General features: G+C 40.9%; 1 protein-coding gene across 2 annotated transcripts in view; it reads left to right on the top strand.

Annotated features, from left to right (window-relative positions):
- The window catches only part of CKAP2L (cytoskeleton associated protein 2 like), a 35,125-nt gene that overhangs the window by 16,639 nt on the left and 4,261 nt on the right, over positions 1 to 14,225 (top strand). For both annotated transcript variants that reach the window (XM_033175436.1, XM_033175437.1), the window contains 3 exons: positions 1,930 to 2,085; positions 5,663 to 5,726; positions 7,732 to 7,921. In XM_033175436.1, coding sequence (XP_033031327.1) covers positions 1,930 to 2,085; positions 5,663 to 5,726; positions 7,732 to 7,921 — 410 coding nt within the window. The remainder of the gene's footprint in view (positions 1 to 1,929; positions 2,086 to 5,662; positions 5,727 to 7,731; positions 7,922 to 14,225) is intronic.

Raw genomic sequence — 14,225 nt, forward strand, 5'->3', positions numbered from 1 at the left:
GTTTTGAGTCTGTATTCTCGTGAAACTGTTATTTTGCCTTCATGCTGGAATCATAGTTTGGCTGGGGGAAGTTTCTTAATTTCAGCTTGTTTTCCCTGGAAAAATTTAAGTGAGTGCTTCATTTTCTTTCTTGCATCTGGAGTTGTTGATTTGTTAATGTCTCACTTCAGTCTGATTCTCATTCCTTTATAGATAATCCTTTTCTTCCCCCTCTCTGGAAGCTTTTATGATTTTCTTTTTATCTTTGGTTTTCTAAGTTTTTATATTTTTTTCTCCCATTCATCCTACTTAGCTCTCTGAGAGGCTTTCAGTCTGAACAACTGTTTCTTTGTTCATTTCTTGAAAGTTTTCTCCTACAACCACTTTGTGTGTTTAACTTTGTTCCTTCTAGAAACTCTCTTAGATGGATATTAGAATTATTGAGTAATGGATATATCCTTCAGAATTCTAAATACTGTTTTCATACTGTTCGTTGTTCTGTTGCACTGGTTTCTAGGAGGATTTCACAGCTGAATTTTCAGCTCACAGATGTATTCTTCAGCGGTGCCCATGCAATTGTTCTACCCTTCTATTGGTTATTTTTCCTAGTAGCCCATTCTAGTTTCATGATAGCAATACAGTCTCATCACTCTGAAGATATTGACTGTGATACTCTTAAAAATATTCCTCTTTGCTCCAGTGTTCATTCTTGTTTGTTGAGTTTTATGCTTCTTTCATGTAGTGTTGGTTTTCTCAAATGTTAGTGATTCTCAGTTGTGAACTTAACCTTTGTGTCTCCCCCATTTCAATAGCAGTAGATAGTGCTGCTTGGCTGAGTGTGCCAGTAACTGGATTTCTGGACATGGTAGTGCTCCCCATTCCTCTGGGTCCATATCACTGTCCTGCTTGCAGCACAAGCCAGAAGGGAACCAAACCAGTGAATCCATTTCAAAGTTTCTTTTTGTGGGGTTTAGCCCTGTTTCATAAACACCTGAGTAAATCCCCAACACATACACACATATACCCCTATAACCTTTGCATGCCTGTGTCATTCTTTACATTGCTATTAGTCCTATGGAAATTCTGATCACTACTCGGTGTTCTCATTATTATAAATATGGAATATTATGACTATGTAAGAAATGTTTATGATATGGTTTATGACTATGTAAGAAATGTTTATGATATGGTTTGTTTTTGTACCGTGTAAAAATGAACATATTTCTTACCTTCAGCTATGATAAACATTTTCTACTTGGTCTTATATAACTCTTAAAATTTAACGATGAGGAAGCCAGACACAGTGGCTCATGCCTGTGGTCTCAGCTACTTGAGAGGCTAAGGTGGGAGGATTGCTTGATCCCAGGAGGTAGAGGTTGCAGCGCATTGTGATCATACCACTGCACTCCAGCCTGGGCAGCAGAGTGAGACCTTGTCTCAAAAAAAAAAAAATTAGGCCAGGTGTGGTGGCTCACGCCTGTAATCCTAGAACTTTGAGAGGCCGAGGCAGGCGGATCACGAGGTCAGGAGATCAAGACCATCCAGGCTAACACAGTGAAACCCCATTTCTACTAAAAATACAAACAATTAGCCGAGCATGTGGTGGCACGTGCCTGTAGTCCCAGCTACTCGGGAGGCTGAGGCCGGAGACTTGCTTGAACCCGGGAGGTGGAGGTTGCAGTGAGCTGAGATCATGCCACTGCACTCCAGCCTGGCGACAGAGCAAGACTCCATCTCAAAAAAAAAAGTCTCAAATCATTAAAATGGATAATTAAAACAGGTGCATTTTATTACATGTACATTGTACCTCAGTAAAATTGACATTTTTTTATAGTTCAAAAATATTAGTGATCAAACCAATTTCTGTATACCTGCTGTAATAAATATTAGAAGATGTGAGACTAACAGTGACATGGAATAATTACCTCTGGATATTTTGGTTTTTTTCAGGGTGTACCTTCTAATGAAATACTTAACATATTGTCCAGCATTCCTGAAGCTGAAAAATTCGCTAAATTCTGGATCTGCAAAGCAAAGTTGTTGGCAAGTAAAGGCACCTTTGATGTTATCGGGCTATATGAAGAGGCCATTAAAAATGGGGCAACAGTGAGTATCTGTCTTGGGTGGGTAACTTCTTAAAATTCTTTTTCATGTGAGTTCTCTGTTGTTGTTTATAATGTGGTGGTTAGAAGGTTGCAACATCGGTATCCAACACTTATAAAGTAATACCTTACCATAAAGAACCTAAAAATATATTAAACCCAATACATCAACATCCTTAAATCAGTAATTCAGAGCCATTGCATAAATAATTTTTAATTTGAAAATTTATAAAAAAGCACTATATAATTATTATTTACAAAAACCGCATCAAATAGCTTTATAACGCTTTTCATTAAAATGTCATTTTCCATGTCATATTCCATATTCTGTGGTACCCTTTTCCATAATGGTTCAAAATCAGAATTGTACATGCACATAGTTCAAACAGTCAAGTAGTTTGATAAGTTTCGTTCAATAAGGCCTCTGTCTTCCTTCCCTGCCATTTCCCCCTTCCCAGAGCAAACTGATTATTTTTATATTAACCTCTGTAGTTTCAGAAAACATGTTTCTGTTTCTTGATTTTTCCGTTTTAGATATGACTTATGGGATTCCAGCTATGCAGAATGAAGATTTAGCCCTCTTTCACACATACATACGCAGATGCCCAGCGCGCACAAATACACACCCCTGTTTACCATCCTTATAGACCTTTGCCATTCTTCATACTTCATTAGAGTCATGGAAATTCTGGTCACTATTTAGCATTCACATTGTCAATGAATATATAAGAAATATATGAGTATGTTGAGCCATGTAATATATACTATGATTACTTTGCCTTTCAAGCAGAACTTTCTACTCTTCCTGGAGTTATTGTCTTGTTTTGCCTTTGCTTAGTTTTCTGAGTATTTATATATAATTAAGTCACAAACTCTCTCATTGTCTAAGTTCCTCAGTACTTTGAAAACATCAGATATTCTACTGATTTCTTTTTCTTAGAGACCTTTCTCCTAGACCCTTCTGGCTTATTCCAGACTGAACAAGTTGCACTTTACTGCCATCTTCACCAGCTGTCTTTCTGGGATCTCTTTACCATCACCTTTAGATTCCCTTTACATCCTTCTTAAGTTGGGTGGATCCCTTGTTTTTTAGAACCCATATCAGTTTTCTTCTTTCTACATTGTCTGTTTCTTCTCCAATGTTTTTCATTTCTTTCTCTCTCGTTGTTATTGTTTGTTCTATTTTGTTTTGTTCTCTATTCATTAAACGCTTTACACAGATGCTGGTGAAACTGGGCTCTTTGCACATATATAAAGTGGGTCTGAAAAAGCTTATTTAAAGCTCTAGACACATGGATGGGGCTTCACCACAGGGTGATCTGGCTGAGTTGATTAGTTAGAAAACCCTCAATATCAGTATCTTTAGGTCTTTACTCTTAAGCTGGACAAGTTCTCTGCAGAGGTATGTTCCAATCTCCTTCCTGGGAGCTAGAAACCAGACTGCCAGTGCTGTGGGAGAGAAGAGAGCAGGGAGTCTCAACCCTCAACATGGGAACTTTTGCTTACCTCCTTTTCTGAGAAAGCACCCTATCCCAATCTTGCATGATTTCCCTCAGAGACTTGGAGAATACATCCCCAGTTTTCTGTTAGGATGAAGGGAGTCAGACACAGTTACCAGGCAGGGTGCAGGGTGGATTTGGAAGTCTGACTGCTTTTTGAACAGATGTTAAAGAGTCCTCCTAATTTGGGCCCTACCACACATTCCTGAGCCGTTCTGCCAGCTTGTTTCTCAGTCACACTGCCAGCTTGTTTCTCAGTCACACTGCCAGCTTGTTTCTCAGCCACACTGCCAGCTTGGGATTTGGCTCTCTCAAGTCAATCAAATTGTTTACCTCTCTTCCTTCTGCATTGAAGCTTCCAAAACCTTGTCGCCATTTATTCTCTCCTATGTTTTGTGGTTATTGCCTCTTTTTAATCCCTTTATTATCCTTTCAGTCGCTTTTCAAGAGCGATTAGAAATAAAGGTATATTTAATCCACCATCTTTAACCAGAAAGCTATACAAATGTAAAATACACTTGATGAATGTTTTATGGAATTCACTCTTTGTAATATATTCTATGTGTTTATTCCCATTGATTTAGCTGAAATCATAATTCTCTTTTGGATTTTGAAAAAAATCTATGGAAAGCTTTGCTTTTATGCTTTATTGTCAGTTTATATCTATTTGATACAGAGTCACAGGTAAGGAAGACAAACCTCCAACTCTACTGTTCTTGTGGGAAAGTACAACTTCTGCTTCATGGCATAGTTTACATACTTGAAAAATGAAGGTTATCTCAGATAATTTTATCAGAAAATTACTTTTCCATAAAAGTTTTTTGTTTTTTTTCCAAGTATGTTAACAAATAAAAGAAGAAAGAAAGGAAAAGCTGGAGAAAATTACCTAAAATGCCTACAAAGATTGTATCTTAGCCGGGCAGAGTGACTCATCCCTGTAATCTCAGCACTTTGGGAGGCCGAGGCAGGTGGATCACCTGAGGTCAGGAGTTTGAGACCAGCCTGGCCAACATGGCGAAACCCCACCTCTACTAAAAATAGAAAAATTAGCCAGATGGAGTGGTGCATGCATATAATCCCAGCTATTCGGGAGGCTGAGGCAGGAGAATCACTTGAACCCTAGAAGTGGAGTTTCTAGTGAGCTGATACCACACCACTGCCCTCCAGCTTGGGTGACAGAGACTCCCTCTCATAAAAAATTGTATTTGGGGCTGGGTACAGTGGCTCACGCCTGTAAGTAATCCCAGCACTTTGGGAGGCTGAGGCAGGCGGATCACGAGGTCAGGAGATCAAGACCATCCTGGCTAACATGGTAAAACCCCGTTTCTACTAAAAATACAAAAAATTAGCCGGGTGTGGTGGTGGGCACCCGTAGTCCCAGCTACTCAGGAGACTGAGGCAGTAGAATGGCGCCCAGGAGGCAGAGCTTGCAGTGAACCGAAATCACGCCACTGCACTCCAGCCTGGGTGACAGAGCAAGACTCCGTCTCAAAAAAAAAATTGTATTTGGTCGATGGAATTATGGGTGATTTCATTTGTTAAGCTTAACCTATTGTTCAATTTTTCTATAATATATATATATGACTTTTATGATAAAAGGAGAATCGCTTGAACCCGGGAGGCGGAGGTTGCAGTGAGTTGAGATCACACCACTGTACTCCAGCCTGGGACAGAGCGAGACTCGTCTCAACAAAATAAATAAATATATATATTATGCATTTTCTGTATGGCTAGCTTTACATCATTGGGCGAGAATCTTTATGTGGGAATACATATTTGATGTGTTATACAAATCAATAGGAAAATAGAATTCGATGTAGACAAATTACATTATGGACAACTTTAAATACATCTGTTGATTGAGTCAAGTGTGCCAACACTTAATCATAATTTTCTGTGTTCCTTTATTTTTCTCATGAAGCTATAAAACTGTCAAGCTAGACAAAAGACGTATAGTTAGACGAGATTTTAAAAGGAAACATTTTTATTATAAAACATTTGTTTGAAGTTAAAGTTCCTGAGCAAATTTTTTCCATGAATGTTTTTAAGATTTTGTATGTTTTCTTTCTTCCTTCCTTCCAGCCAATACAAGAGTTGCGGGAAGTTGTTCTTAATATTTTGCAAGACTCAAACAAAACCACAGAAGGTACTATTATTTTTGTATTTAAATTCATCTTCTCTAGCTGTACCAGTAAAAGTCATCCAGGACATATAGGAAAAAGAAGAAAAGAATTATCCCCTTGAAATGCTTCTCACTTCTTGGTTTCCATGACCTGGCCCTTTCAGCCATTGTCATCAGCTGATTTATTTGTGTGATTACAAGTAAATACACTGCTCAACACTGAACAAAGGTTTCCACCAGAACAGCCTAGACTGCAGTGTCCTACTTCCCTGGAATCCTAGATGGGAGAAGACAAACAGCTCTTTACTGGAAGAGACTGAGGCAGAAAGGAGAAATGCCTTAAGTTATATGTTTAATCATAATAAACCCACCAACATACTCATCTAAATTTGTTATCCCTTTAAAAATAGCTATCTCAGGAATCTCGTCAATTGGTTGACCGTTACTGTCAGTAGTCATAACCTTTAGAAGACTTCTATGAGAAATATATTGTGCCAATCACAAGTGACATTATAATTGCTTATGATACTTGTGGTGTGAATGGAAAGAAAAAACAAGCTATCCTTAGAAAATAAATTGGATTCTTGTTATCTTAGAAGGTGACAAATCTTTGTCCTTTAATAGTAGATTTAGGCTATATACAGTAGCTCACGCCTATAATCCTAGCACTTGGGGAGACCAAGGCAGGTGGATCACCTAGGTCAGGAGTTCGAGACCAGCCTGACCAACATGGTGAAACCTTGGGCCGGGCGCGGTGGCTCAAGCCTGTAATCCCAGCACTTTGGGAGGCCGAGGCGGGCGGATCACGAGGTCAGGAGATCGAGACCCTCCTGGCTAACACGGTGAAACCCCGTCTCTACTAAAAATACAAAAAACTAGCCGGGCGCGGTGGTGGGCGCCTGTAGTCCCAGCTACTCGGAGGCTGAGGCGGGAGAATGGCTGGAACCCGGGAGGCGGAGCTTGCAGTGAGCCGAGATCGCGCCACTGCACTCCAGCCTGGGCGACACAGTGAGACTCCGTCTCAAAAAAAAAAAAAAAAATATATATATATATATATGTGTGTGTGTGTGTGTGTGTGTGTGTGTGTGTGTGTGTGTGTATATGAAAATTAGCCGGTTGTGGTGGTGCATGCCTGTAATCCCAGCTACTCAGGAGGCTGAGGCAGGAGAATCGCTTGAACCCAGGAAGTAAGAGTTTGGAGTGAGCCAAGATCGTGCCACTGCACTCCAGCCTGGGCAACAAGAGCAAAACTCCATCTCAAAAAAAAAGAGTAGATTTAACTGGGGAACAATCCGGTCATGTAGCTAAGTAACTCACTACATGTGGGAAGAAGGACATAAAATAGATATACTTAATAGTAGATTCTTTGGGAATGAGACTACAATTCAGATATTTGGTTAAAACATGACTGTTCTTAAAAGGAATAAAAAGAGAAGACAGGAATCCATGCCTTTGTTGCACCCTCTTGGCCTCACTTAGGGTGTCAGCCTCTAGCCACAGTGTGCCTGGCACAGTCTGATTTCCTTCCTTTCATTTTCGTGATTGTGTTTGGGCTACCATGAAAACTTAATGCAAGACAGTTTTTACCCACTGTCCAAGGCAGTAACCATGTGGTCATCCTGGGTAGGAATGGGATTGGGAGGTTGTGTGAGTTAACCTTAATGACTCAAGAGAATTGATCCAAGGTGTGGTGTAAGGGTAGAAGGCCAGTGATTAGTCCCTAAGAGAGTTCTCTTGAGAGTGAATAGGAGACTGGGGATGTGTTCAGAGTCTTGAAAGGGTGTCAGGAATCTACCTACAGCTGTTTGCAGGGCTGGCTAGGAGGGTAGCCTGATGTAGCAGGACATTGCTACAGGGCTTAACATGAAAAAACAAGTTATAGGTCACACCTCAAATCAATCACTATTCGGTATGTGGAGCCCATGAAGATCACTGGGAAATCATTGTATGTATGTGTTTTTCATTATTGATTTTTAGTTGAAATATTAAGTTGCTAAATCTTACTTCCTTCATGATCTTACATACACAGGAATTACTTCTGATTCTTTAGTTACTGAAACTAATATAACATCAGTGGAAGAGCTGGCCAAGAAGATGGAATCTGTGAAGTCTTGTCTTTCTCCAAAAGAGAGGGAACAAGTCATGGCAACACCCCAAATAGCCAAGGCAGAACAGCATAATTATCCTGGTATCAAATTACAGATTGGTCCAGTCCCTAGGTAAGCAGACTCTAAAGCAGGCTTTGTGTTCACAGACTTAATTCTTTTTTTTTTTTTTTTTTTGCATTTTTTTATTTTTATTTTTATTTTTTTATTATACTTTAAGTTCTAGGGTACATGTGCATAACGTTTATATCATGTATAACTCCCCAATGCAATCCCTCCCTCCTCCCCCCTCCCCATGATAGCCCCAGTGTGTGATGTTCCCCTTCCCGAGTCCAAGTGATCACATTGTTCAGTTCCCACCTATGAGTGAGAACATGCGGTGTTTGGTTTTCTCTTCTTGCGATAGTTTGCTAAGAATGATGGTTTCCAGCTGCATGCATGTCCCTACAAAGGACGCAAACTCATCCTTTTTTATGGCTGCATAGTATTCCATGGTGTATATGTGCCACATTTTCTTAATCCAGTCTGTCACAGATGGACATTTGGGTTGATTCCAAGTCTTTGCTATTGTGAATAGTGACGCAATAAACATACGTGTGCATGTGTCTTTGTAGTAGAGTAATTTATAATCCTTTGGGTATATACCCAGTAGTGGGATGGCTGGGTCATATGGTACATCTAGTTCTAGATCCTTGAGGATTGCCATACTGTTTTCCATAATGGTTGAACTAGTTTACAATCCCACCAACAGTGTAAAAGTGTTCCTATTTCTCCACATCCTCTCCAACACCTGTTGTTTCCTGACTTCTTAATGATTGCCATTCTAACTGGTGTGAGATGGTATCTCATTGTGGTTTTGATTTCCATTTCTCTGATGGCGAGTGATGATGAGCATTTTTTCATGTGTCTGTTGGCTGTATGGATGTCTTCTTTTGAGAAATGACTGTTCATATCCTTTCCCCACTTTTTGATGGGGTTGTTTGTTTTTTTCTTGTATATTTGTTTGAGTTCTTTGTAGATTCTGGATATTAGCCCTTTGTCAGATGAGTAAGTTGCAAAAATTTTCTCCCATTCTGTAGGTTGCCTGTTCACTCTGATGGTAGTTTCTTTTGCTGTGCAAAAGCTCTTTAGTTTAATTAGATCCCATTTGTCAATTTTGGCTTTTGCTGCCGTTGCTTTTGGTGTTTTAGACACGAAGTCCTTGCCCATGCCTATGTCCTGAATGGTACTACCTAGATTTTCTTCTAGGGTTTTTATGGTATTAGGTCTAACATTTAAGTCTCTAATCCATCTTGAATTAATTTCTGTATAAGGGGTAAGGAAAGGATCCAGTTTCAGCTTTCTACTTATGGCTAGCCAATTTTCCCAGCACCATTTATTAAATAGGGAATCCTTTCCCCATTTCTTGTTTCTCTCAGGTTTATCAAAGATCAGATGGCTGTAGATGTGTGGTATTATTTCTGAGGACTCTGTTCTGTTCCATTGGTCTATATCTCTGTTTTGGTACCAGTACCATGCTGTTTTGGTTACTGTAGCCTTGTAGTATAGTTTGAAGTCAGGTAGCGTGACGCCTCCAGCTTTGTCCTTTTGACTTAGGATTGTCTTGGCAATGCGGGCTCTTTTTTGGTTCCATATGAACTTTAAAGCAGTTTTTTCAATTCTGTGAAGAAAGTCATTGGTAGCTTGATGGGGATGGCATTGAATCTATAAATAACCTTGGGCAGTGTGGCCATTTTTACGATATTGATTCTTCCTATCCATGAGCATGGTATGTTCTTCCATTTGTTTGTGTCCTCTTTGATTTCACTGAGCAGTGGTTTGTAGTTCTCCTTGAAGAGGTCCTTTACATCCCTTGTAAGCTGGATTCCTAGGTATTTTATTCTCTTTGAAGCAATTGTGAATGGAAGTTCATTCCTGATTTGGCTCTCGGCTTGTCTGTTACTGGTGTATAAGAATGCTTGTGATTTTTGCACATTAATTTTGTATCCTGAGACTTTGCTGAAGTTGCTTATCAGCTTAAGGAGCTTTTGGGCTGAGACGATGGGGTTTTCTAAATATACAATCATGTCATCTGCAAACAGGGACAATTTGGCTTCTTCTTTTCCTAACTGGATACCCTGGATTTCTTTCTCTTGCCTGATTGCCCTAGCCAGAACTTCCAAGACTATGTTGAATAGGAGTGGTGAGAGAGGGCATCCCTGTCTTGTGCCAGTTTTCAAAGGGAATTTTTCCAGTTTTTGCCCATTCAGTATGATATTAGCTGTGGGTTTGTCATAAATAGCTCTTATTATTTTGAGGTACGTTCCATCAATACCAAATTTATTGAGGGTTTTTAGCATAAAGGGCTGTTGAATTTTGTCAAAAGCCTTTTCTGCATCTATTGAGATAATCATGTGGTTCTTGTCTTTGGTTCTGTTTATATGCTAGATTACGTTTATTGATTTGCGAATGTTGAACCAGCCTTGCATCCTAGGGATGAAGCCCACTTGATCATGGTGGATAAGCTTTTTGATGTGCTGCTGAATCCGGTTTGCCAGTATTTTATTGAGGATTTTTGCATTGATGTTCATCAGGAATATTGGTCTAAAATTCTCTTTTTTTGTTGTGTCTCTGCCAGGCTTTGGTATCAGGATGATGTTGGCCTCCTAAAATGAGTTCGGGAGGATTCCCTCTTTTTCTATTGATTGGAATAGTTTCAGAAGGAATGGTACCAGCTCCTCCTTGTACCTCTGGTAGAATTCAGCTGTGAATCCATCTGGTCCTGGACTTTTTTTGGTGGGTAGGCTATTAATTGTTGCCTCAATTTCAGCGCCTGCTATTGGTCTATTCAGGGATTCAACTTCTTCCTGGTTTAGTCTCGGGAGAGTGTAAGTGTCCAGGAAATTATCCATTTCTTCTAGATTTTCTAGTTGATTTGCGTAGAGGCCTTTATAGTATTCTTTGATGGTTGTTTGTATTTCTGCGGGGTCAGTGGTGATATCCCCTTTATCATTTTTTATTGCGTCTATTTGATTCCTCTCTCTTTTCTTCTTTATTAGTCTTGCTAGCGGTCTGTCAATTTTGTTCATCTTTTCAAAAAACCAACTCCTGGATTCATTGATTTTTTGGAGGGTTTTTTGTGTCTCTATCTCCTTCAGTTCTGCTCTGATCTTAGTTATTTCTTGCCTTCTGCTAGCTTTTGAATGTGTTTGCTCTTGCCTCTCTAGTTCTTTTAATTGTGATGTTAGAGTGTCAATTTTAGATCTCTCCTGCTTTCTCTTGTGGGCATTTAGTGCTATAAATTTCCCTCTACACACTGCTTTCAATGTGTCCAGAGATTCTAGTATGTTGTATCTTTGTTCTCATTGGTTTCAAAGAACATCTTTATTTCTGCTTTCATTTCGTTATGTACCCAGTAGTCATTCAGGAGCAGGTTGTTCAGTTTCCATGTAGTTGAGCGGTTTTGGTTGAGTTTCTTAGTCCTGAGTTCTAGTTTGATTGCACTGTGGTCTGAGAAACAGTTTGTTATAATTTCTGTTCTTGTACATTTGCTGAGGAGTGCTTGACTTCCAATTATGTGGTCAATTTTGGAATAAGTGTGATGTGGTGCTGAGAAGAATGTATATTTTGTTGATTTGGGGTGGAGAGTTCTATAGATGTCTATTAGGTCCACTTGGTGCAGAGATGAGTTCAATTCCTGGATATCCTTGTTAACTTTCTGTCTCGTTGATCTGTCTAATGTTGACAGTGGAGTGTTGAAGTCTCCCATTATTATTGTATGGGAGTCTAAGTCTCTTTGTAAGTCTCTAAGGACTTGCTTTATGAATCTGGGTGCTCCTGTATTGGGTGCATATATATTTAGGAGAGTTAGCTCTTCCTGTTGAATTGATCCCTTTACCATTATGTAATGGCCTTCTTTGTCTCTTTTGATCTTTGATGGTTTAAAGTCTGTTTTATCAGAGACTAGGATTGCAACCCCTGCTTTTTTTTGCTCTCCATTTGCTTGGTAGATCTTCCTCCATCCCTTTATTTTGAGCCTATGTATGTCTCTGCATGTGAGATGGGTCTCCTGAATACAGCAGACTGATGGGTCTTGAGTCTTTATCCAGTTTGCCAGTCTGTGTCTTTTAATTGGAGCATTTAGTCCATTTACATTTAAGGTTAATATTGTTATGTGTGAACTTGATCCTGTCATTATGATATTAACTGGTTATTTTGCTCGTTAGTTGATGCAGTTTCTTCCTAGCCTTGATGGTCTTTACATTTTGGCATGTTTTTGCAATGGCTGGTACCGGTTGTTCCTTTCCATGTTTAGGGCTTCCTTCAGGATCTCTTGTAAGGCAGGCCTGGTGGTGACAAAATCTCTAAGCATTTGCTTGTCTGTAAAGGATTTTATTTCTCCTTCACTGATGAAACTTAGTTTGGCTGGATATGAAATTCTGGGTTGAAAATTCTTTTCTTTAAGAACGTTGAATATCGGCCCCCACTCTCTTCTGGCTTGTAGAGTTTCTGCCGAGAGATCTGCTGTTAGTCTGATGGGCTTCCCTTTGTGGGTAACCCGACCTTTCTCTCTGGCTGCCCTTAAGATTTTTTCCTTCATTTCAACTTTGGTGAATCTGGCAATTATGTGTCTTGGAGTTGCTCTTCTGGAGGAGTATCTTTGTGGTGTTCTCTGTATTTCCTGAATTTGAATGTTGGCCTGCCCTACTAGGTTGGGGAAGTTCTCCTGGATGATATCCTGAAGAGTGTTTTCCAACTTGGTTCCATTTTCCCCCTCACTTTCAGGCACCCCAATCAGATGTAGATTTGGTCTTTTTACATAATCCCATACTTCTTGCAGGCTTTGTTCATTTCTTTTTCTTCTTTTTTCTTTTGGTTTTCTCTTCTCGCTTCATTTCATTCATTTGATCCTCAATCGCTGATACTCTTTCTTCCAGTTGATCGAGTCGGTTACCGAAGCTTGTGCATTTGTCACGTATTTCTCGTGTCATGGTTTTCATCTCTGTCATTTCGTTTATGATCTTCTCTGCCTTAATTAGTCTAGCTGTCAATTCTTCCACTCTTTTTTCAAGATTTTTAGTTTCTTTGCGCTGGGTACGTAATTCCTCCTTTAGCTCTGAGAGGTTTGATGGACTGAAGCCTTCTTCTCTCATCTCGTCAAAGTCATTCTCTGACCAGCTTTGATCCGTTGCTGGCGATGGGCTGCGCTCCTTTGCAGGGGGAGATGCGCTCTTATTTTTTGAATTTCCAGCTTTTCTGCTCTGCTTCTTCCCCATCTTTGTGGTTTTATCTGTCTCTGGTCTTTGATGATGGTGTCGTACTGATGGGGTTTTGGTATAGGTGTCCTTCCTGTTTGATAGTTTTCCGTCTGACAATCAGAAGGACTGTCTGTTGGTCTGTTGGAGATTGCTTGAGGTCCACTCCAGACCTTGTTTGCCTGGGTATCAGCAGCAGAGGTTGCCGAAGATAGAATATTGCTGAACAGCGAGTGTACCTGTCTGATTCTTCCTTTGGAAGTTTCCTCTCAGGGGTGACTCCACCCTGTGAGGTGTGGGGTGTCAGACTGCCCCTAGTGGGGGATGTCTCCCAGCTAGGCTACTCAGGGGTCAGGGACCCACCTGAGCAGGCAGTCTGTCCATTCTCAGATCTCAACCTCCGCGTTAGGAGATCCACGGCTCTCCCCAAAGCTGTCAGACAGAGTCGTTCGCGTCTGCACCGGCCCCCACTGCTTCCCCTATTGGACTGCAGCTGTGCGCTGTCCGCAGAGGTAGAGTCTACAGAGACAGGCAGGCTTCCTTGAGCTGCTGTGAGCTCCACCCAGTTCGAGCTTCCCAGCGGCTTTGTTTACCTACTTAAGCCTCAGCAATGGCGGGCGCCCCTCCCCCAGCCTCGCTGCTGCCTTGCCGATGGATCGCAGCAGACTGCTGTGTTAGCAGTGAGGGAGGCTCCGTGGGCGTGGGACCCTCCGGCCAGGTGTGGGATATATTCTCCTGGTGTGCCTGTTTCCTTAAAGCGCAGTATTGGGGTGGGAGTTACCCGATTTTCCAGGTGTTGTGTGTCTCAGTTCCCCTGGCTAGGAAAACGGATTTCCTTCCCCCTTGCGCTTCCAGGTGAGGCGATGCCTCGCCCTGCTTCAGCTCTCGCTGGTCAGGCTGCAGCAGCTGACCAGCACCGATTGTCCGGCACTCCCTAGAGAGATGACCCCAGTACCTCAGTTGAAAATGTAGAAATCACCGGTCTTCTGTGTCGCTCGCGCTGGGAGTTGGAGACTGGAGCTATTCCTATTCGGCCATCTTCTCACAGACTTAATTCTAGTCCAAGTCTCAGTTTTTCCTTCATAGATCTAGAGTAACAGCACCTTATAGATACTTCTGCTTCATATGAGGTTCAAATGGCTTAATCCATCTTTGGCATTCAGGAAAGAACTGAGAATGAGGGG

The sequence above is a fragment of the Trachypithecus francoisi genome, unplaced genomic scaffold (genome assembly GCF_009764315.1).
Source record: "Trachypithecus francoisi isolate TF-2019V2 unplaced genomic scaffold, Tfra_2.0 Lachesis_group17, whole genome shotgun sequence".
NCBI lineage: Eukaryota > Metazoa > Chordata > Mammalia > Primates > Cercopithecidae > Trachypithecus > Trachypithecus francoisi.